This window comes from Ceratotherium simum, chromosome 25 (genome assembly GCF_057802395.1).
Source record: "Ceratotherium simum simum isolate JZ-2026a chromosome 25, ASM5780239v1, whole genome shotgun sequence".
NCBI classification, from domain to species: Eukaryota; Metazoa; Chordata; class Mammalia; order Perissodactyla; family Rhinocerotidae; genus Ceratotherium; species Ceratotherium simum.
This window is the reverse complement of record NC_141924.1, coordinates 4,158,777-4,179,853: the sequence shown is the minus strand read 5'-3', so window position 1 is coordinate 4,179,853 and position 21,077 is coordinate 4,158,777. Positions and strand designations below refer to the sequence as shown.

Here is a 21,077-nt window from a genome sequence, read left to right as displayed (position 1 = left end):
ATGACTCTGAGGGCCTGCTCCCTGCTCCACGGGGCACCCGCCACGCCACCCCTTCCCATGCTGCCCCAGAACCAGCAGCCCGCCTCGTGGCCAGTCTGCTTAACACGCACCAACTACCCACTGTGCAGTCAGTGTCACCAAGAGAGCACACGGGAAGCTCGGGGAAAGGCTGTGAGCAAAAGGAAAACGAGGCTGCAGGTGACTCAAGAGGCATGGATGGGGTTCCTCAAAGAGTAAACAGAGCTGCCACAGGACCCGGCAACTCCACTCCCAGGTACAGACCCGAGAGAACTGAAAACAGGCACTCAAACAAAAGCGTGCTCACAAATGTTCACAACAGCACTACTCACAACAGCCAAAAGATACAACAATCCACATGTCCATCCAGCGATGAACGGATAAACACAATGTGGTCTATCCACTCAATGGAGTATTATTCGGCCATAAAAAGGAATGAAGCACTGACACGTGCTACAATGTGCATGATCCTCCACAACATTACACTCAGCGAAAGCAGCCTGTCACAAAAGGCCACCCACATATTGTGTGATTCCGCTGATATGAAATGTCCCGAATAGGCAAATCCATAGACAGCAAGTAGACTGGTGAGTCCCAGGGCTGGGAGGCAGGGTCTGAGGGGAATGGGGAGTGACTGCTAATGGGTACAGAGTTTCCTTTTAGGGCAATGACAATATTTGAGATCTAGACAGAAGTGGTGGTTGCACAATCTCGTGAATGCACTAGATGCCGCTGCATTGTTCACTTTAAAGGTTAATTTTATGTTATGTGAATTTCACCTCAATAAGAAAATAAAGTTGTCCGGATGAGCATCCACCATTCTCAACCCCCCGGCTACTCTCTACCTGGATGACCTTCGGGAATCTCCTTCCCCATTTTTATCTGTAAAATGGGAATAAAATACATGATGTGGCCTTCCCGTCAAGATTGTCACGAGTAATAACACACAGTAAGAGGAGAGAAGGTTCTCAGTCGGAGGTGAGAGGTGTGCATGTAATTACACAGCAGCTTGAATTGGGAGGGAGGGGTGAAACGCAGACACCAGGGGTATTTGATTTGGGCTCAGGTCGTCTGTTTTTGTCAAGGGAAGACAAAGCTGCCTCACGCTGTACGGCCAGCACGCAGGACGAAGACCCGGCGGGAAAGAAATCGGGAGACGGCGGCCGGGCCAGGCTCACTTCCGCACGTCCACCTCTCCTGTCTGAGAAAGACAAAGCCATTTCAGCTGCTCATTCAGAGCACCGATGTTGGGATCTGGCACGGGCTGATGAGAAAGCGTGCTGCAACTGTGCTGGCACAGGTGGGGAGGAATAAAGAGCAAAAGGAACTGCTCCCTAATATTTCCAAGAAGAATTTTTAAGGTTTGCCACACATTTGCACAAAAGAAAAAGACGACATGGGAATAAAGGGGCCACATGGCAACAGACGAGGACTTTCTCAATTCTCACGTTAGCAGGGTGCTGGACACAGGATGGGGGAAGGCCAGCGTCCCTGCATCTTCCCTCCTTGGGCTTGGCTGTGCCTTGTGCGGCTGCTGGCCAGACCCAGAGTACCCCCTGCCCCCACTGACCCCATACCCTCCCCTGTAAGCAGCCAGGCCTGGGCACTCAGGGGCCAAAGGAAGCAGGCACAAGATACACAAACCGGAGGCGCCCGCCAGTCACACGGCCTGAGGTTGGTGACGTCTACACCCCTCCGTGTGCACAGGCTGCCCTGAGCAGAACCCGCCACGGGACAGGTGGAAACGGGGCCAGTGAGGACAGACCCACCACGCTCACCCCTGCCGCCATCTGAGAAAACACCTAAAGGGCCGCCGTGCACTTCAGTGGGGACCTGAAAGCAACAAGCTTTGCGAATCTGGGCAGATCCAGATTCTGGATTCTCAACAGATCAGCCAGAAGCCATCACTTGGGGTCTGTCCCTTTTATTTCCTTCAACTTATTTTCTCCTCTATGTGCAGACTCTCCCTGTGTGCTTCCATTCAGACGCTCTAAAGCAGCCAGTGGAGACTCTGTGTGAGCACAAAAGTGTTTGGTCCTTACGAAGCGCTCACATTTCTACAGCCTTTTAACCTGCTGCAAACGATTCCTCGTCGGGGAGGCCGATAGGGGTTCAATTTCAAATGCTGGATGCGGGGGACGGCAGTGTGGGCCTCGAAACCAGACACCAGGAGAGGCAAGTCTTGGGAAACAGATTCATGCTGTGTCAGAAATGATTAACCGACACTCATATCAAAGAATTCACACATGGCTGGACTTCAGGAATGTCACAGAGTCAAAATGCAGCCTTGAACACGTACCGTGCTGTCCGTCCTCAGACACAGCGAGGTTCACACCCGACGTGTGGGCTTGCAAGACACAGCCCACAGGTGACAGCAGCCCCAGGAAATGCGGGCAAGACCCGGCCGGTCCCGGTACGGAGGTGACGAGCCCTCCCTAGGGAGCAGGCATGGCATTTCTCTGAAGTGACTTGGGAAATCCGTGGTCAGAGTCACCAGGAGAAACATCCAGACGCACACACGCTTCCAGGATCCAAACTGATCCCCAGGGAGCCTCTGACAGGACTTCGTTGGAACTGGAACAGCAGACCAAGAGCCGCCTCCCAGAGGCCGAGGCTGGGCTGGGAGGGGCTCCCACACAAGGAGGTAACAGGACATGTTCTAGTGGAGACCACCCTCTCTGAGCCTCAGGTCCCCACCCTAACACGAAGTGTGAATTCCCTCCTGCCCTCCAGGCAGGCCACGGCCCCTCCCAGGACCCCGCTCTCTGGTCAGGCCTCCACTCAGGTGTTTGGGACCCCTTGACAGTGACCTGCTGATCAGTCTACATCCCTCGTGTGAAGGGATTCACCCCCAACACCACACGAGAAAGGGCCGGAGACAGAACGTAGGAAAGACAGGTGAAGGGGCACAGCAGTTTATCCTGAAGCTCCACCCACTTGCTATCACCGCACCCCTTCTGAGTCTTCTCGAGGCACTTACTCTGCTTGATTTTCCTTGTCTTGACTTGCCTTGTTACCGCTACACCCACCCCGAAGAACGCAAGTCCCTGCATCATGGACCTCACCTGCCCACTCACACGGAATCCCTGGGCCCGGGACAGGGCTCAGCCACACTGGGCCATGATGAACGGACGCCACATACGGCAGGTTCACCTGCACCCGGGTCTGCCACGGGGTTAAGAGCTACGCTGACCAGACCGGCTTCTCCAGGATGGTGAAGTGGCCAGACATCCTTGGAACTCCATGCAGAACCCAGTGTCTCCATAAGGATCAAACGGCTTGTTCAACGAGAACTGGGCTGCTTCTCGGTGTGGACGTGCGGAGCTGCCAGCCACCACGGGCAGCCCGGGGCCTGGAGGTGGTTCTGGAGCAACGCTCCTTCCCTGGTTCCACCTCACCTGCATTTGCAATCAGGGGTCGGGGCCTGCTCAGCAGCAGTAAAAAGCCACTTTGCCTCCTTCAGTCAACTAGATTGCCAGCAGAAGCTCGGAGTTCCCCAAAATTAAGTTGTAAAAATATTTACTTCTCTTGAGTTTAACATTAAGGACAAAAAAAAGCCCAGACCTTTTTTGATCTTTTTCCTTGAAGACATCGGAAACCTACATCCTGGGAAGGACACAGCATCTCCCTTAGGGTGCGGGCAGCAAACCACTGCACAGAAGCTGGACTGGGCCATCAGGCCACTTACCAGCCGCCAGGCAGAGTGGACAGCTCTGAGTTATCCCGGGGGTAAGACAACCTCAATTCCTGCACACAACTCCAGCCGAGGGGGGCCAGGTCTCCCAGCTCCCTCATCTGCCAGTGACCTGGGGCAGGGTCCATACTGCTCTGAGCGCGGGCAGCCCCTCCTCGAGACTGGGTAAGCTCATAGCTACCACCTCCAGGGTCATGTGGGAACAAAATGAAAGAGTGGATCTGAACCCCTTCACAGAGTGCCTGATGCTGAGCTGGCTGGTCTGGCTGTCACACCAATTCGGCCCAGCTGTGACAGCCTAAGGCCGGCAGGGGACACGGGACAGCAGTGTCCACAGCCTCCAGGGAGCATCACCTCCCGAAGGCCGCGAGTCCACACCCTGACCCCACTTAGGAAAGTCACCTGACTTCCCTGCACATGAGGATGCATCTGTAAAACAGGGGTAAAAATAACACCTCCCTGGCGGGATTCACGCACCACGTACGGGAAGGGCTCAGCGCTACGCCGGCCACCAGGGGCATTCCACGAAAGTCTGCAGCTGCCGTGCTGTCGGCAAAAAAAACGAGAAGAGCCAGAAAGTGTGCAAATGGCTGCTTTCCTTGGATTTCTGCTGCTTTAATATTTTCCTACAAGAAAAGAATATAATTTCTTTTTATACATCCTTAAAGAAAAAAGGAGCAATCAGCAGCTCTTGCGTAACTGCGTCTTGACCAGAGCCACAGGTTCTTCTCCAGGCTTGGGCGCAGAGCGACCTGCAGCTTTGGAGTCCTGCACTTGTTCAATTATCCAGGAGACGCTAACAGACTCTTCTTATTTTGAGAGCATTAAAAGGAAAAGATTTTCAACAAGGGTGTGAACCAATTGGTCACCTTAGAATTTCTTTAAAAAAATCACACCAAAGCCTTCTGTTTCTCAGGCAGGTGGTCAATGCAGGGGCACCGACAATTCTGGCCACAGATAAAAGCGGGGAGCTCCGTGTGCTTTTCTGATTGTTGTAGATATGCTCAGAAATGAAAGAACCGAGGGCTGAAGGCACAGGGTCACTGAGCTCTGTCTGTGTGCTCAGCACTGTGTATAAAGAAGCGTCTCCTAACAGCCCCAGTGATCTCCGTGGGGATGACTTTTGTTCTGGAAAAGATCCATGGGGCATGTGGCCAGCCCTCCCTGGGCCCGGCACTTCACCAGACAAAAGGTCCCAGGGTCCACAAGAGGGAGCCGGGAGCCTCTCAGCTGCTGTCCCTCCTGGACCCGGCCATGAGGTCAGGGGCCCCCTCTGCGGCCAGCTGGCCTGCCAGGCTCTCTGGGTTTTCTGGGAACCAGGGAGTTTATGCAGATTTGCTCATAAGAGGTCTCTTCTCCAATGACAAGTGAGGGGCTTGAGTTCCTTACGTTTATATAGCAACTTCTTGGAAAGCTGGGGTAACACATTCCTTCTCTTGGGGGCTTTGTAGACGAAGAGTTGCTCAGCACAAACTGGGGGGACCCTCGGGCACCCGATGAGAAGCTCATGTCCCTCCACATGTGGGATCCTAAATCTGATGGTTGGTTACTTACAGCTGGACGAGAGATGGGGAGGGGGCACCCCTGAGCCCCCTGGGCAGAGCCTCCAGAGCAGGAGGACTGGGGTCCTCCGCATAGGCACGGGGGCCGGGCGCTGGGGAGGGGCTCCTGGGGCTGCAGAGATGGACTCTGGGCTCAGCCCACACTGTCCCAGAAGAGGAAGGGCAAACCACTTTGAGCAATGGCAAAGTCACTCTGGGCTACGAGGATTTACAGGTCACAGGTGGCCTTTTCATAAAGCCTCCCCGGACAAAGGGAGAGAGGCTCACAAGAGACGGGCGTGCATGCTCACACACACATGCTCCTGCAAAGCCCCGGCCTGCTCCTGCTCCCTCACAGGTCCCTCTCTGACTCCAGAGGCTGGACAGCGGCACAGAGAACCCCCGAGACCCTTGGCTTCTCCGGTCCCCCACAGACCCCAGGGCCTGTCCCTCACCTCCATCTCCTTTCTGAACAGTCTCCCTCCCCTTTCCTCCCCTCCCGGTCTGCAGGCCTTGAGGGTGACGTGCTGGGATCCTGTGATGAAAATGGGGGGCTGAGTTGGTTGGGAGAAAGCATGGAGGGGCTAGAAAAGGCAAAGGGGAAGGTGGGGAGAGGGACAGCCTCAGCAGGAGGGCACATGGAAGCCCGGCACTTCACCAGACAAAAGGTCCCAGGGTCCACAAGAGGGAGCTGGGAGCCTCTCAGCTGCTGTCCCTCCTGGACCCGGCCATGAGGTCAGGGGCCCCCTCTGCGGCCAGCTGGCCTGCCAGGCTCTCTGGGTTTTCTGGGAACCAGGGAGTTTTCGAATTCCATGGCTCAGGCCAGCCTAGCCCCCACTGTCCTGCTCTGGGCCTCAGTTTCCTCCTCCTCTGAGGGAGGATGTGAGGACCTCAGTCAGTCCCAGGGGTGGGAGCAGAGGTGAGGAAAGGCAGCCAGCCTGGGGGGCAAGGGCTGCATCATTTCACAGCATTGGAGGGGCGTGAAAGTGGGGCGCCGGGAAGGATGGGGGCGTGAGACGGGCGGCAGGTCAGGGAGAGCGGCCACAGCACCAGACAGGGAGCTGGGGTGAAGTCACTGCTGCCTGAGCCCTGCGGGCGACTTTCCATAACAGGCGGGCAACACAAAGGCCCAGGGTGGGGCCGCGTTTGTCCCGGGGAGTAATTATGTTTCCAGAGCAGGTGACTTGACCATCTGACGAGGCCGTGTTTTGGAAAGGAAGCAGGCGACTCTGTTCCAGCTCCTGGGCCGCCAGCAGGCCGGCGCCCCTCACCTCTCCCACGGAGGCCACTCATCAGGCTCTTCTCACCGCCCTACTCAGCTCCAAGGGAGGCACGGAACATTCCAGGCCCCAGATGAAGGCAAATTTGGTTGCAGACCTTACCCTCTGACCTGATGGGTGAAGGGAACGGGGCCAGTCATGGGAGCGTCGATATTCGATATTTATTGACTACCCGCTGGGGCAGGCACAACAGAGGCCATTCCGTCCCCCGGAAACTGGCCGAGTAAGTAGGAATACAAAATGACTCACTCCGGACTGGGGCCTCGGGCTTGAAGGGGGTGAACCCGCACGGTAGGAAACAAGCGCAGCGGGGGCCTCCCCGCGACTCTCCTCTGAAACATGTGTCCACTCTGCAACTCTCTGTCGGTGGGAGAAGCAAAGCTACTGAGACCCCAGTGCAGACATGGGGACAATCACACCTGCCTGGCGGTCTCCTTCATCATAAAGGTCTATTGTACTTCACAAAAGCTTACCTACAGTTTAACAAAGTTTAGCTTCCTTATCTTGTAATTCTTTAAGTCAAACGATTTTTTAAACACAAAATTTAACAGAAGAAAGCAAAAAAGGTTCATAATCCCATCACCCAGATGACTCCTGCTGTATTCTTTAATAAAAGAAAATGCAAAACATGTAAAACCTCACAGAAAGGTATAAAAGGACCACGAAGGCCGCCTCCTTTCTCATCAACCTATTCCCAAAGGGATCCACTCCGTCGTAGACTGTTTGCAGAAAGAGCCACGATAACGCCTCCTGTCACAGAATCATGAGGAATGATAAATATCTGATGTTTTAAGATACCACGTTTTGCGGTGGTTTATGACCCAGAAACAGCTATCTGATACATGCTGTTGACAGTTTTTTTTTTTTTGAGGGAGGATACCCTTCAGAAAAAAACATGCGTACACCAGCACATATTTGTACTGTGTATCTTTCCAAGTTCTTTTCATTAAGCTTTTTATTTATTTAATTTATTTTTTGTGTGTGAGGAAGATCAGCCCTGAGCTAACATCTGTTGCCGACCCTCCTCTTTTTTCTTTTGCTGAGGAGGACTGGCCCTAGGCTAACATCTGTGCCCATCTTCCTCCACTTACATGGGACGCCGCCACAGCATGGCTTGACAAGCGGTGCGTCGGTGCGCGCCCGGGATCCAAACCCCGGGCCGGCACAGCAGAGCACGTGCACTTAACTGCCATGCCACGGGGCCGGCCCCAGGCTTTTTACTTTGAGATCATTTTAGATGCACGTGAAATTGCAGAAAATAACAGAGACCAGATGTACCCTTACCCAGTGTCCACCAATGGTAACTATTCTGCAAAAGCTGGGATGGGGACGCTGAAATGGTCAAGATGCAGAACATTCCATCGCCACTAGGACCCCACTTGTTGCCCTTTCACAGCCACACCTGCTTCCCTCCTCCCCAACCCCAACCCCTGCAACCACTCATCTGTCCTCCAGTTCTATCGTTTTGTCATGTCAAGAATGATATACAAATGGAATCCTACAGTACATAAGTGTGTGAGATTGGCTTTTCTTTTCTTTCTTTCTTTTTTTTTTTTTTTTTTTGCTGAGGAAGATTCACCCTGAGCTAACATCTGTGCCAGTCTTCCTCTATTTTGTATGTGGGTCACTGCCACAGCATGGCCGCTGACAAGCAGTGTAGGTCCATGCCCGGGAACCGAACCTGAGCTGCCGAAGTGGAGTGTGCCGAACTTAACCACTAGGCCACAGGGTCAGCTCCCAAGATTGGCTTTTCTTGCTCAGTGACTTTTCTGCCGCGTTTATCAATAGTTCATTCCTTCTTATCACTGAGCAGTATTCCAAGTTCTGTGGTATGGATGGACTACAGTCTGTTTAACCACTCGCCCACTGAGGCCATCTGGGTTGTTTCCAGTTTGAGGCTGTTATGAAAAAACCTGCTGTGAACATTCGTGTACAGGTTTCTGTGTGGACAGGAGTTGTGTCTACATTCATGAGGAATATTGGCCTGTTTTCTTTTTTGGTACTGTCTTCATCTGGTTTTGGTATTAGGGTAATACTAACTCCACAAAATGAACTGGGAAGGGTTCCTTTCTCTTCTATTTTCTGGAAAAAGACTGTATAGAACTGATGTAATTCCTTAAACATTTGGTAGAAGTCTCCAGTGAAACCATCTAGGCCCGGAGATTTCATTTTGGGGAGTTTTTAAAATACAAATTCAATTTCCTTAATAGTAACATGGTCATTCAAATTATTTATTTCATATTGAGTGAGTTATGGTAGTTTGTGTTTTTTGAGGAATTGGGAATTTATTCTTGATATTGGTATTCTGTGTCTTCTCTCTTTCTTTTCTGGTCAGTCTTGCTGGAAGTTTGTCAATGTTATTGATCTTTCCAAAGCTTTTTGTTTCATCGGTTTTCTCTACTGTTTTTCTGTTTTCAGCTTCACTGGTTTCTCCTCTTATCTTTATTGTTTCCTTCCTTCTACTTGCTTTGGGTTTACTTTGCTCTTCTTTTTGGAGGTTCTTGAGGTGGGAGCTTAGATTATTGATTTGAGAATGTTCCTCTTTTCTAACTTAAGTATTTAGTGCTATGAATTTCCCTCTCAGCACTGCTTTACCTGTATCCCACATATTTTGGGATTTTGTATTTTCATTCCCTTTACATTTTTTAAAATTCTAAACAAATTTCCTTCCTTCCTCCCTCCCTTTTACGAATAATTGAATGCTTTGGTCAAATCTCCACTAGGGCCTCTTGTTCCCAACACCTGATGGAGTCAGTCAGTAGAGTCAGGGCAAGTGAGGCAGTAGCTTGCAAGGCTAGAGCTGCTTGAGAAGAATAAGGGGCCCTGGTGGGGCCCTAGGGCGAGCAAGGAGGTGGTGGATTCGTGGAGTGAGAGGTTGTTTAAATAATGGTAAATTGAGAAAATAAATAACTACATTGAGGGTAATGGGAACAAGGTTTCTTACTGATAAAGAGTTACAGATACTGAAGGGGAAAAACTAGAATGAACTCTGTAGGGTTGGAATGAAATTCATGGTTTTCAATACATAAAGATAGAGAGAAATAAATATGAATTTCAGTATGTGTATGTATGTAGATATGTATGTGCACACATACTCATACACACACACACATATACATGTCCTAGTTCTGCCTAATGAGAGAGACTGGGAGTGAGACACCCCAGTAGCAATGAGCACACCTAGCACCTGGATCTTGGTTTCTAAATACCATTCTTTACTAAAACAATCCAGAGTTCTATGGATAAATGGCTAACTCCAGGACTGGGGCAGAAAAAGTACAAAATAAGCCTGGAATGTCTTATTGTGCCAAAAAGTAAAGGAGTGCTAATAAAAATGATGGGGGTGTGTCAAAGGGACAAAGCCAATCAGCTGGCTCTCACACCTGTGTCCTTTTAGCCAAATCTGAGATACGGGCCAAATCAGAAACAACCTCAGCACCAAATTAATGAAAATAATACATTATAGCCCACTGAACAAAACAGGAATTCATGAAGCCACACTGACATAAACAAGTAGGGAAGATTTTGTTTCTTTCTGCTTGTTTTAGCAGAAAGCCAACTAATGGACCTAGAATGATTGATGGAACTGGAAAACAGCTGACATTCATCATGGTAACAATGGATACGGGTAGGATCATCGAGGGAGGCCAAAACTAGTGGGTGAAAGATGATGCGACAGAGCTGGTGGGGAGAGAAAGATAAAGCAAATGCAAAAAGATGTCAACAGTTGGGGAATCTGGGCAAAGGGTACATGAGTTCTTGTTTTAATCTTGCAACTTTTCTGGAAGTTTGAAATCTGAACTTAAACTTTTAAAATTGTACACCCTACCACCTGTTCTTCAGCAGGCTTTTTTCATCTATTAACAACATTCTTGGAGATCTTTCCACCTGGACACACAGAGCTCCACCTCACTATTTTTCATGGCTGCGTGACACTCCACTGTATGGATGACTCTGTATTCTATTAAATAATTTCTGAGCTAGTTTCTATAAGTTGGAATCTACGAGAAAACTACGCACTCACTTTTATAAAAGCTGACAATTACCAAGGCTTCCATTCTCACAGTTTTGGAAAAAAGTACATTTCCATCACTCTCTGCTAACAGTCATTTTCCATCTTTCTAGACACACACACAAGGACAGGCTCTTTGGGGCTCTATTACAGACAAACAACACAGCCACACAGACCTGCCTTTACCTGGCCTAGTGTGTGGTGCAGGGGTGGGGAGGGGCGAGGCAGTGCAGGCTTATTTGTCCAGAAGAAGGTGCTCCCTGTTCCTTCCCTGACCCTCTTCCTCTCTCTCTTTTCTCTCCCTCCCTCTCCTTCTCCCCCACCTCGCTGAAACATGAGCTCCTAGAAGTGGTTATCTTCTTTGTCCTCTGCATATCCCCATACCCAGAAGAGTGCCTGGCACGCAGTAGGCACTCAATAAACGCTCCATGTATTAATGAAGAACAAAGGCATGAAGGAAGGGCTGCAGGGAGTGAGGAAAGCCAGGCAGCCACACCCCAAGGGCCACATCCTGTTTAAGTAGATGGGTCTGGAGGACCCCAGGAAGGACTCCATCAAAACCAGCTTGAGACAAGACTCTGGGGGGAAGCCCTTGAGTTTTCTGGAACACTCCCTGAAGCAGAGGGAGACTCTTGACACTGGGGGCGCGGATCACGTTCCTCTGCACTGACCCGTGCGTAGCCCACTTCCCTTGGGACCCCTGGAGTTTAACGTGTGACCCAGACCCAAGAGGTTACGAATGACTTGAACAAACACAGGGTATGATGTGTGGCCGGGGTGGAGTGGTTCCTAATGAGCCCCTGTGCCCGGTGGTCCCTTTCCCCAAGGTCACGGAAATGTCAAGCAGACAGATGCTCTGCTCAGTTAGAAGCAGAGGACGCTGACACCAGAGGGGAGAGGCTCAGATCAGCCAAGGCTCTCTCTTTCTGAAAATGCCTTCAACCCACATCATCTCAGAATCACCCTGAACCAGAACAGGCCAAGCCTGCCGAGCATCCACACAGCCAGCCTGGCCGTGAGGGCTCCACCACAGGAATCGCTGCCAATGCAGCCATGTGCCCTGGCAAGGCGCTTCTGGGGATATCTGACAATGACTGGAGACATTTTTGGCTGTCTCAACTGGAGGGTGCTACTGGCATCTAATGGACAGAGACCAAGGACGCGGCTCAATGCCCCACAGTGCACAGGACGGGCCCCTGCAACGAAGAATAAGCCACCCCCAGATGTCAGCAGTGCCGAGGTGCAGAAACCCTGCTTAAGCCACTCACCTCCCCCTAGATCCCTTCTTCATGCAACATCAAGATCCCCTGAAGATCCGGCCCTGCCCGACCCCACCCCCAGTGCCCACCCTCCCTCCGAGCATGCCCCACGCCCTGAATGGGCCACACTGCCTGACGTGTCCAAGTCAGACACGCTGCTCCCCGCCCCCGCAGGTCCACGTCTACCCAGCCTGTCAGGAGGTCACCCTGTGGAAGCCTGAGAAGACATTCCCCGATGCTGTAGCCGAGGGGGGCACAAGGCATCCTTGTTTCCCCAGGATTTTATTAAATACTCCTCAATGACGTGTCTGTGCCCCCAACCCCCGGCTGGGAGCTTCTACCCTCACCGTGCTGCTGCGTGTCGAATTATTCAGACACACGTTGTTGATAAAAAACCCAGGTGAGGTGGGCGCAGCGGGCAGAGCGTGCTCAGGAAGGCCTGCTGCCCTGGGGAGGGGGGCCGCCCCCTGTGTTCAGCCCAGGCAGGTGGGGCCACCTAAGGACAGAGACAGCATGGTGACAAGATGGAGACCGGATAGCAGAGCAGAGTCTGAGATCATTCTCAGACTCGCCTTCACCTCTTCTCGGCCTGGCGGCATCCTGACTGCAGGCCACAGCCCTACCGCCCCTCCAACTGTGCTCACAACCTGCCCAGCCCTGCCAGGCACGGGCGCACGAATGTCTCTGATCCGGAGAAGTAAGAGCCTCCAGCACCGAGACAGAAAGTCACGTTAGGAACAGCACGGGCCTCCTGTGAGACAGACAGACATAATCTCTGTGAACATTTCCCCATTGTGTGACCGAGGCAAACCGCATAAGGGAGGCCGCAAGACACTGAGTGCAAACTGCTGGGTTTCCTCCATCAAACAACCTCAGGCAAGAGAGGAAATAGCTGGGCTGCAGGAGAGGAAAGGCCTAATCCTGCCCGAGGGGCTCGTTCCGGCTGCTGGAAGGCCGGCCCTGGAAACGGAAGCGGCCAGGGCGGGTGGCCCTGATCCACCGCCACTGGCCCCTCTTCTCCTGGGAGGCTCCTCCTTCCTCCGGGACATTCCGGGGCACTCTTCAGTGGCAAGTTCCATCCCCGGTGCTACTTGGAGGGTCTCTGCGAGCAGGCAGGCCCTTGGCTAATGCTCCCTGTGTGCACAGCAATGGCCAAAGATGACACGTTAAGACCTGGGCGGGGGGGACCAAGCCAGGGGTCCTGTCCCTGCTTAACTACACACTTTCGCTTCGGCCAGATGATTCTGGAGCATACCACGTGCAGGCACTCGGATGGGGAAACCAAGGCTGACTCAGCCCCGCAGCCAAAAGCCTTCTGCCCGGCCCTGGGAGGTGTGTTTCCCGCACAAGCAGGAAGGAAAACGTACCGCGTGCTCTTCGCTTCCCTGACATGGAGCATGGGTCCCAGAGGGTCCCCCCGCCAATAACCAGCCCATCTAGACCATCCTCCTCTCCGGGCGCTCAGCCCCCAGGAAGCACACCCCACTGGGGACCGCCGATCCCTGGTGTCCAGCCTGCGGGCCTGAAGAGCACAAAGTGACGGACGGGCAAGAGGCCGAGTGTGCTGGCTCAGAGGCATGAACGGCCAGACTGCAGGGTAGAATGTTCTCACAACGTGGCAGCTATGTGCTCTGAAGCAGCAGGCAGGCGAGAGCATCCTCTCTGGGGCTTGCTTATCCTTCTCTCTACTTGAGGTCACGTGCAAAGTCCTGACAAAAGCCTGGACGTGTCTGAGCCAGAAAATCCACAACCCCTGGTCCCCATTCTCAGGCCAGGAAGGGTCAGCCTCACGGGAGCTCTGCCCTGAACATGCATCCCTGTGGGTCCTGCCCGGATACGGAAAAGCCATCTCGACAACGCGAACAGAGAAATCGGGGAGCGCAGCCCCGTCTGTCTGTCTGCCCCGCTGGCTGGAGCAGATTCAGGCCCTGGCGTCAGATGGAACAGTCCCTGACCTCAGAGGGACTGTGCCCATACTGTGGGGGCATAGAGTACACGGGGTGCGGCCCTGCCCTTGGGGGCTCCTGACCCTCCAGAACACGGCGCAGTCTCCTCACCTGTGCCCAGGAGAACACTGCTGACCCTCAGTGCCACATCATGAGAGCCTGGCTGGCAGGAAAGACTTTCTCTGGTGGGGGAGAAGGGGCAGAAATGATGCGACCTAAGTGAAGTTGTGGGGGGGCCTGGGGAACACCTCAAGAGGTAGGAAGCCGTTCTCCTGAGCAGCCGAGTCGGGTATGAGGCCCACGGGCATCAACTGGGGAGAGTGCGTCATGTGGGTGAAGACACCTGGGAGAGAAAACCCAAATTGTGCATCTATCCGCGAGATCAGACGGGAGGAGGAGGCTCTGAGGAGCCGACCTGCATCGCTGCAGCTCACACGGCCACACGAGGATGCCCCCAGGTGAGCAGCAGGCGGGCGCACCTCTCGCTGGCTAATAATTGTCCCAAATAGCCACGGGGGCCCCACTTCAGAAGACGTGAGTCCCTGAGATAGGGACAGCAAATACACCTGTGTCTGGAGGCCTGTTGTCAGCCACTGACCCCTGACCCCAGCACCTTCACTGGCTCATACACCCCTTCATCAGGCAACTATGCACAGCCCATCCACAGCCCCCGACCTGGGGATGAAACGGAGCCCGTCCCAGGCACTGGAACATTCTCTCCTTAGTCCTCAAAATCCCGAGAAGAGCACTCAGCCCCCAAGTCGCTTCAGATCCGCACCCTAGACCCCTCCAGAACCTCTCCTTCACCCTCCTGGCGAACAAGGCGCAGAGTTCCACGCAGGCGTCAGAACCCGCTGGGCCCTGCCCTGGGGCAGTGATCACCGCTGGGAGCCTGTCTGGGGCGACCCCAGGGAGGCAGAGGGACGGCAGACGACCGACTGGGGAAAGAGTGAGAGGGAGGGGCCTGGATGACACCCGGACCTCAGGCCCAGGTGGTGGGAGGCGGACATCAATCACTGGTGTGTCGAAACCTGAAACGCAGTAGACGCGAGAGACAGGGAACACTCTTCCTCCACGGTATACTTCCTACAGAGAGAGGCCTCGTCTGCCAGCCAACTCAGGCCCAAGCCCTGGAAGCCTCGTGGGGAGCCATGGCCCAGCTCAGTGAGGGGCGGGCAAGGCCAACGCAGACCCATTGAGGGAGGTGCCCCGGAGATTCCCAGGAAGGAGAAGAGTGGTTTGCAAAACCACAGCAACAGAGAGCGGGGTATTTTCCTGCAAAAGCCAAGAAGCCAAATGACAAGCCAATAACCAGCAGAATAAAACAAAACCAAAAATGCTGACATCTTCCCAGCATTTCCTCCAAGACCCTCCCAACTCTCCAGTTACGTGCAGGTACAAGCGGACAATTAAGGCGCTGGAGCTGTGGTAGAATGGCCGGGAATTTTAGCCACCAGTAATGACTCGGGCCAAGGCAGCTGCAATGAATAAGCTCTTTCTGCATCCTTCCCTCGGTGTAGGGTGACTCTGGGGTCCCTGTGTCGCCCCACCCAGAGCCCACCAGGGGAGTATTCCCACCCCAGCACAGGGCTTGGCTATATTTGCACAGATCCTCAACAAATGCTCATTTCCTAAAGAACTTTCTCAACCAGCATATTTTTTAAAATTTCAAAGTATAAATGTCCTAAGACAGAAAAGCCACCAGGGTTCTTAGGAAGGGCGCCCCGTCCTACCTTGTTGTAATACTGCACCTGCACCGAGTGCCACCGCCCGTCACTCACACCCCCGGGGACCTGTGGGGCCACCATTGTCGTGGTCTCACCTGCGGGGTGGGGGGAGACCCAGAGAGGAAACGGGTTAACAGACCACTGTTTAGAAAGTCCTTTTGACAGTCTGAATAAATTTCTTTTCCAACGATTGGAATATCATGTTTCTAGGCTTTGTAAATGTTTTTAATCTAGAGATGTACCACACTTCAACGATTCCCCAGTTTCTGGAAATCTGAGCTGTGTCTTCTGCACTTTCAGCATGATAAACAACACCGCAATGAACATCTTTGTGCATTCTGGATTTCTCCCACAGGATGGATTCCCAGACACAGGAGCAGGGGATCAGTGCGTGAGCAGGCCTGGAGGCGCCGCACGGGATTAGGGTGATTTCAACCGACCAAGTGCCTGTGACGTGCTCCGAGAGCTGCTCCTTCCCTCGAGGAGGCCCTACCTGCCGAGAAGGTGAGCTGCACCTGCTCGTCCACGATCTCCAGGGCAATGAAGTCATGCTTCTCGTTGAAGCGGCCGTTATAGAGCAGCAGGGCGTTCCTCTCCTGGGTGGCAAACCTGCGGGGCCGAGCAGAAGGACGTCACACAATGAATGACCCTGGCACAAACGGTTTGCAGTCGGCAGGCGCGGAAACAAGAGGCTGCCCAGACTCGACCAGCCCAGCCCGCAGATGGTGAGAGCCAGGGGCACACTCAAGAGAGACTCTGGTCCGGGCACTCGTTTTTCTCATCAGAGTTGCCAGCCCATAAAACCTGATTATCGACGCTCTTTCCTGGAAGTAGCAAACCAGATTCCATGGGGGAATTTGGTTTCCATGGCCTATACAATGTGAAAGGATTACATCTGCACAATGTTCTAGAAGGACAACACACAGCCACTATATATCTTGTTGGAAGTAAATGCACGCCAGGGCACGGAGATGCAGTACCTTCTTGTGCAAGGAGGCTGGTGTTGATGGACCACCTCAGGGCCCCTTGTCTCCACCACCACACTCCAGCCACACTGCATTCTTTTGCTCCCAAACACTACACTCTTCCCTGCCCTGGGGCCTTTGCACCTGCCACTCAGGAACGACCTTCCCTGGCTGTGTGGATCTCTCAGAGGTCACTCTAATTGCACTTTCTCTAACTCATTTTATGTAAATTGTGCCCTCGCCCCATCAATCCATCACATCACTCAGTTTACTTCTGAAATTATTATGCGTATTTGTTTATTAGAACATGTGATCCTTAAGGGGAGGGATTACGACTCTTGTTCACTGCTGCATCTCGGTGCCCAAAACAGGGTCCGGTCCACGTAATGCTGATGTCCTTAATAACGATGTGCTGAATAAATGAATGGACGAAGGCATGAGCGAATGAACAGATGCATGAAAATGAACAGACCTGTCAGGCTCTAAGCTTTCAAAGAATGAAAATCCACTTACTCCAAGAAGAGATAAACTTTGTCAGAAATCCTTCTCCCACCCCCACGGTCCTGAGGAAGCGGCTCCATCAGACCCGAGGGGTTCTTCAGACCCACCGAGTCGCCACGATGCCTCCCCGACAGCCCTGGTTACAGAGGACTCGGCAAACCCCCCGAATGAAGCTGGGACCGCTTCCTGAGTTAGCTGGTGTCTCTCATCGGAGATTAAGTGGGGAAATTCTTTCCTTTGATTCAAGGTTGGTTTATCCGTCTTCATGCAGCAAGAGTCTGCCGGAACCAGCCTCAGGCATCTGCCCCTTCCCCTTGAGTTACACAGACTCCACACCTTGAATTCCCTCTGTCTAGAAAGCAGCGAGAACTAATGACAAACTCTAAAGAAAAATACCCGCACAGCAAGGCGGGTGCTCCAGTGTGGAGAGGAAGGGAGCTGAACTAAGCCTGGGATCAACTACACCGGGTTTGTCTCCCGAGGCTCATGGGGCCACCCCTACTCCTGCTGGTAGGCCTCACTGTTGTGGTTTCTTTTTGGCCCCAGGCGGGAGCTGGGACGTGGTGCCAGCGTTGAATGCCCCCTATGGCACCCTCGGGGCCAGGCACCGTCCACTGCTGGATACGCAGAGCTAAGACGGGACTGGGGCCAAGGCAAGGATCTGAGCAGTGCAAGTAAAAAGGGGAAAGAAACAGAAACCGAAGCTTGGGGAGGGGGGCCAGGGGAAGGAGGGGAGAACAAAGGAGGGGGCAAGGAGGGGGAGGAGAGGCAGCTGGGAACGTGGAGCCCAGGCGCTTGGCAAACAGAAACCAGAAAGAGGAGACGCACCGCAAGAGAAACAGCCTGAAACAAAAGCCGTGGCTGGTGCCCCAGTGCACCTTTCTCACGGTGGGCGCCCCTCGGAGGCACAGAGGCCCCCGAGCCTCCAGGCCCCAGCCCCAAGCAACCACAGCCCCCAAGGTGTAGCTGTTCTGCTGTCGACGTTTTGGGAGGACTTCTTACGATTCTGCTTTTGAAGTCATTCCCCACAAACACTGCAGAACTCTGATGAGGCGGTGGCCCTGACGTCTTAGCCATCGCCACACGGACCGGAAATCGCCCATAAATTCTGCCAAATGCAATCACCTAAAAATACTAGATTTGGCAAGCAAGTGGACATAACATTACATTACGTGGAAATTTAATTAAATGCTACTATTTTTTAGTTTCTCTAGAATCTGGAGCCAACAGATTTCCTTTGTCGGTTTCCGGCACGTTTGCCGTGGGCCTGCCCACCTCTGGGACCAGGACTTCTGGTCACCCTTTAGGTCAGCCTCCAAGAGGGAGCCCCTCCTGCACCACACATGACGAAGACACAGGACGCCTTTAATTTAGGGGGTGGGCACCCACAGAAGCCCACTGTTTTAAACATCACGCCCACATGGGACACAGAGTGGTCGGAGATCCCACGGAGGAGCCTCGTTTTGGAGGCTGCGCCCACGGGGTGGCCTCTTGAGTGCAGGGTTTGTGGGGGGAGGGCAGGGACCAGCGTTCCGAGCAGGCAGAGAGGCAGGATCGAGGGCCGGTGCAGGGCCCAGCACTCAATGGTCTGTGTCAAGGGGTGACACCTCTTGCCTGTGCCACGGCGAGAGGGAATGGGAGCTACCAACTGCGCCAGGAACTTTCTCCACACCCCAGAGCCCTCACACATGCTCCGGGGAGGGACCCTCTTTAGCTGCTTTACAGAGTGGTGGAGCCAAGGTGCATGAGCCAAAACATGGACAACAACCTCAAAACAATGCGCCGCCATGCGGCCCACACCTCAGAACCCATTTAGAATCAAACTACACTGCTGCCTTGCAGCCGGGCCCAGACGGCCGAGTGGAGCCACGTCTCCTGCCTGCCCTCTTCCCGGCTCCCTGGGAAAGGGCATCGCTCTAAGGGTCAGAGAGAGAGCCAGGAGCGTGGCCTCGGCAGCACCCGGGCTCCACGGAGGACGCCACCGTTGCTATTTCATTAAAGCTGGTCTCAAAAGGGGAATTCAGGAGGATGGACAAAATCGTGGGAAACGCCTACAAATCAGGACAAGCAGGCCCTGGGCAAACCCGGGGGGTCCCACCCGCCAGCCTTGTGACCTTGGACAAGTTTCTCAACCTTTCTGTGCCTCAGTTTCCTCTCCTGCAAGATGGGGATAAGAGCAGTCCCCAGCTCCCAGGTTCTTGTGAGAAGGAAGTAGGTCTGGCCGTGAGCTGCCCAGAGCAGTGCCCAGCACAAAACCCGCATGTTGTTGCCACACAGTCCACAAAGGACCCTGTGCTGAGCGGGGCAGAGCCCAGAGGTACTTCACTGGGGACCACTCTCTAAACAGAACATCCTCCAAGAGGACCCAAAACTGACGGCCGAGCCCGAGAATTTACTGTGGGGCTGGAGCAGACCAAGGCAGGCAGGTCCAGTTGGCTGCAGGGGTCTGCCCACTTCTGCAGAGCCTCCAGCAGACGATCCAGGCCACTCAGAATGCCCGGAATGTTCACCCTCTGCAACTCAATCTCCTTCCCAACCCCCACCAAGCCAAAGAGGCCTTCCCCTGGGAGAGCCAAAGGCGTCGGGCTGACGGCTCGGGGGCTATAGGCGGGGAGCAGTGGGCACTCGTGCCTTCTTGGCACAGAACTACCAGCCAGCCCCTCACTGACCCCTGGGCACCTGGAGTGTCGGGACACAGGACGAAAAGCCCCTGAGGAGCTTCAGGTCAGCGGGTGGACAGGCCAGGACAGAGCTAGACTCAGCACGGTGACCATGACAGGCACAGCTCTTCAGGAGCTTGAAGCCAGGAAACACCAGCCCAGGATCCCACGCGGTCACTTAAAGGTTTCAAAAGGTTGTGCATCAGCTCTGGAGACTCTAGCACAATCCATCCAACAACCAGGACAAAAGTCAGGATCAGGAAATCTAGCAAGAGCCCCCACCCCAACCAAAGAGCTTGCATGGAGGACCGTTTACAGCCAGAAGATTTGAGCCACAACGTAGAAAACCCGCCAATGATTCAAGTCCCCATGTTAACTGAGTGCCCCCATCAGGACTTTTGCGGGGGAGTCCAGGGGCGGCCCGAGCCTGCAGGCAGGGATGTCAGAGGCTGAAGGCAGCGGACAAGCAGGTAGTGACCGGACCGTCCAGCCCGCGTGGGAATGCAGGCGTCGCCCGGCCTGGGTCAGGGGGCTTCCTGGAGGAAGGAGCAGGACTCGGGTGGCCAGGAGCGGGTGGGGAAATGGCCTGTGCAAGGCTGGGCAGGTCCAGGGTCCATGAGGAGGTGAGGGCAGCCACATCGGGCACAAGGTGCCCGAATCAGGGGTCACCAGCAGTCAGGCCATACAGGGCCCTGTGCACCCTGTTAAGAAGTTTGGGCTCGGGCCGGCCCCGTAGCTTAATGGTTAAGTGCACGCGCTCCGCTACTGGTGGCCCGGGTTCGGATCCCGGGCGCGCACCGATGCACCGCTTCTCCGGCCATGCTGAGGCTGCGTCTCACATACAGCAACTAGAAGGATGTGCAACTATGACATACAACTATCTACTGGGGCTTTGGGGAAAAAAAAGGAGGAGGATTGGCAATAGATGTTAGCTCAGAGCCAGTCTTGCTCAGCGAAAAGAGGAGGATTAGCATGGATGTTAGCTCAGGGCTGATCTTCCTCACGAAAAAAAAAAAAAAAAAGGAGAAGTTTGGGCTCTAACCCAGGCAGCCAGCAGGTCTGGCAGGACTGTCGACAGGGATCGACCTGACTCAGGCTGAGAGCAGACGACACCAGTGCTGTCACACCAGGTGTCACCAAGGAGAGAGGACGGCGACAGGAGCCAAAGTGCTGGGGACTGGGAAAGAGAGACATGGCCGGACACGGGAGACATGAGGACGAGGGACTCACGGGACCTGATTGAGTGAGGGCGAGGGGACAGGACAAGGAGGGCCCTGCTGCCTCGAGCCACTCTGCAGATAGGGCTGGGAGATGGAGACAGAGACGAGGGGTTCCTCTTGGATCTGCTGAGTGCAAGGCACCCGGGGACGTCCAGGCAGAGAAGTCAGCAGCCTGAACATACGCATTTCAGTGTCCAGCCCCGCAGAGCTGGCTTTTGTGGTTTACTGGGGCACAACTGTGCAGTCTCCCTGCC

General features: G+C 53.9%; 1 protein-coding gene across 4 annotated transcripts in view; it reads right to left on the bottom strand.

Annotated features, from left to right (window-relative positions):
• Window positions 1-21,077, bottom strand: part of CELSR1 (cadherin EGF LAG seven-pass G-type receptor 1) — a 149,484-nt gene that overhangs the window by 51,870 nt on the left and 76,537 nt on the right. For all 4 annotated transcript variants that reach the window (XM_087448732.1, XM_087448733.1, XM_014793350.2 and 1 more), the window contains 2 exons: window positions 15,971-16,086; window positions 15,484-15,572 (listed from right to left, as the gene is read on the bottom strand). In XM_087448732.1, coding sequence (XP_087304858.1) covers window positions 15,484-15,572; window positions 15,971-16,086 — 205 coding nt within the window. The remainder of the gene's footprint in view (window positions 1-15,483; window positions 15,573-15,970; window positions 16,087-21,077) is intronic.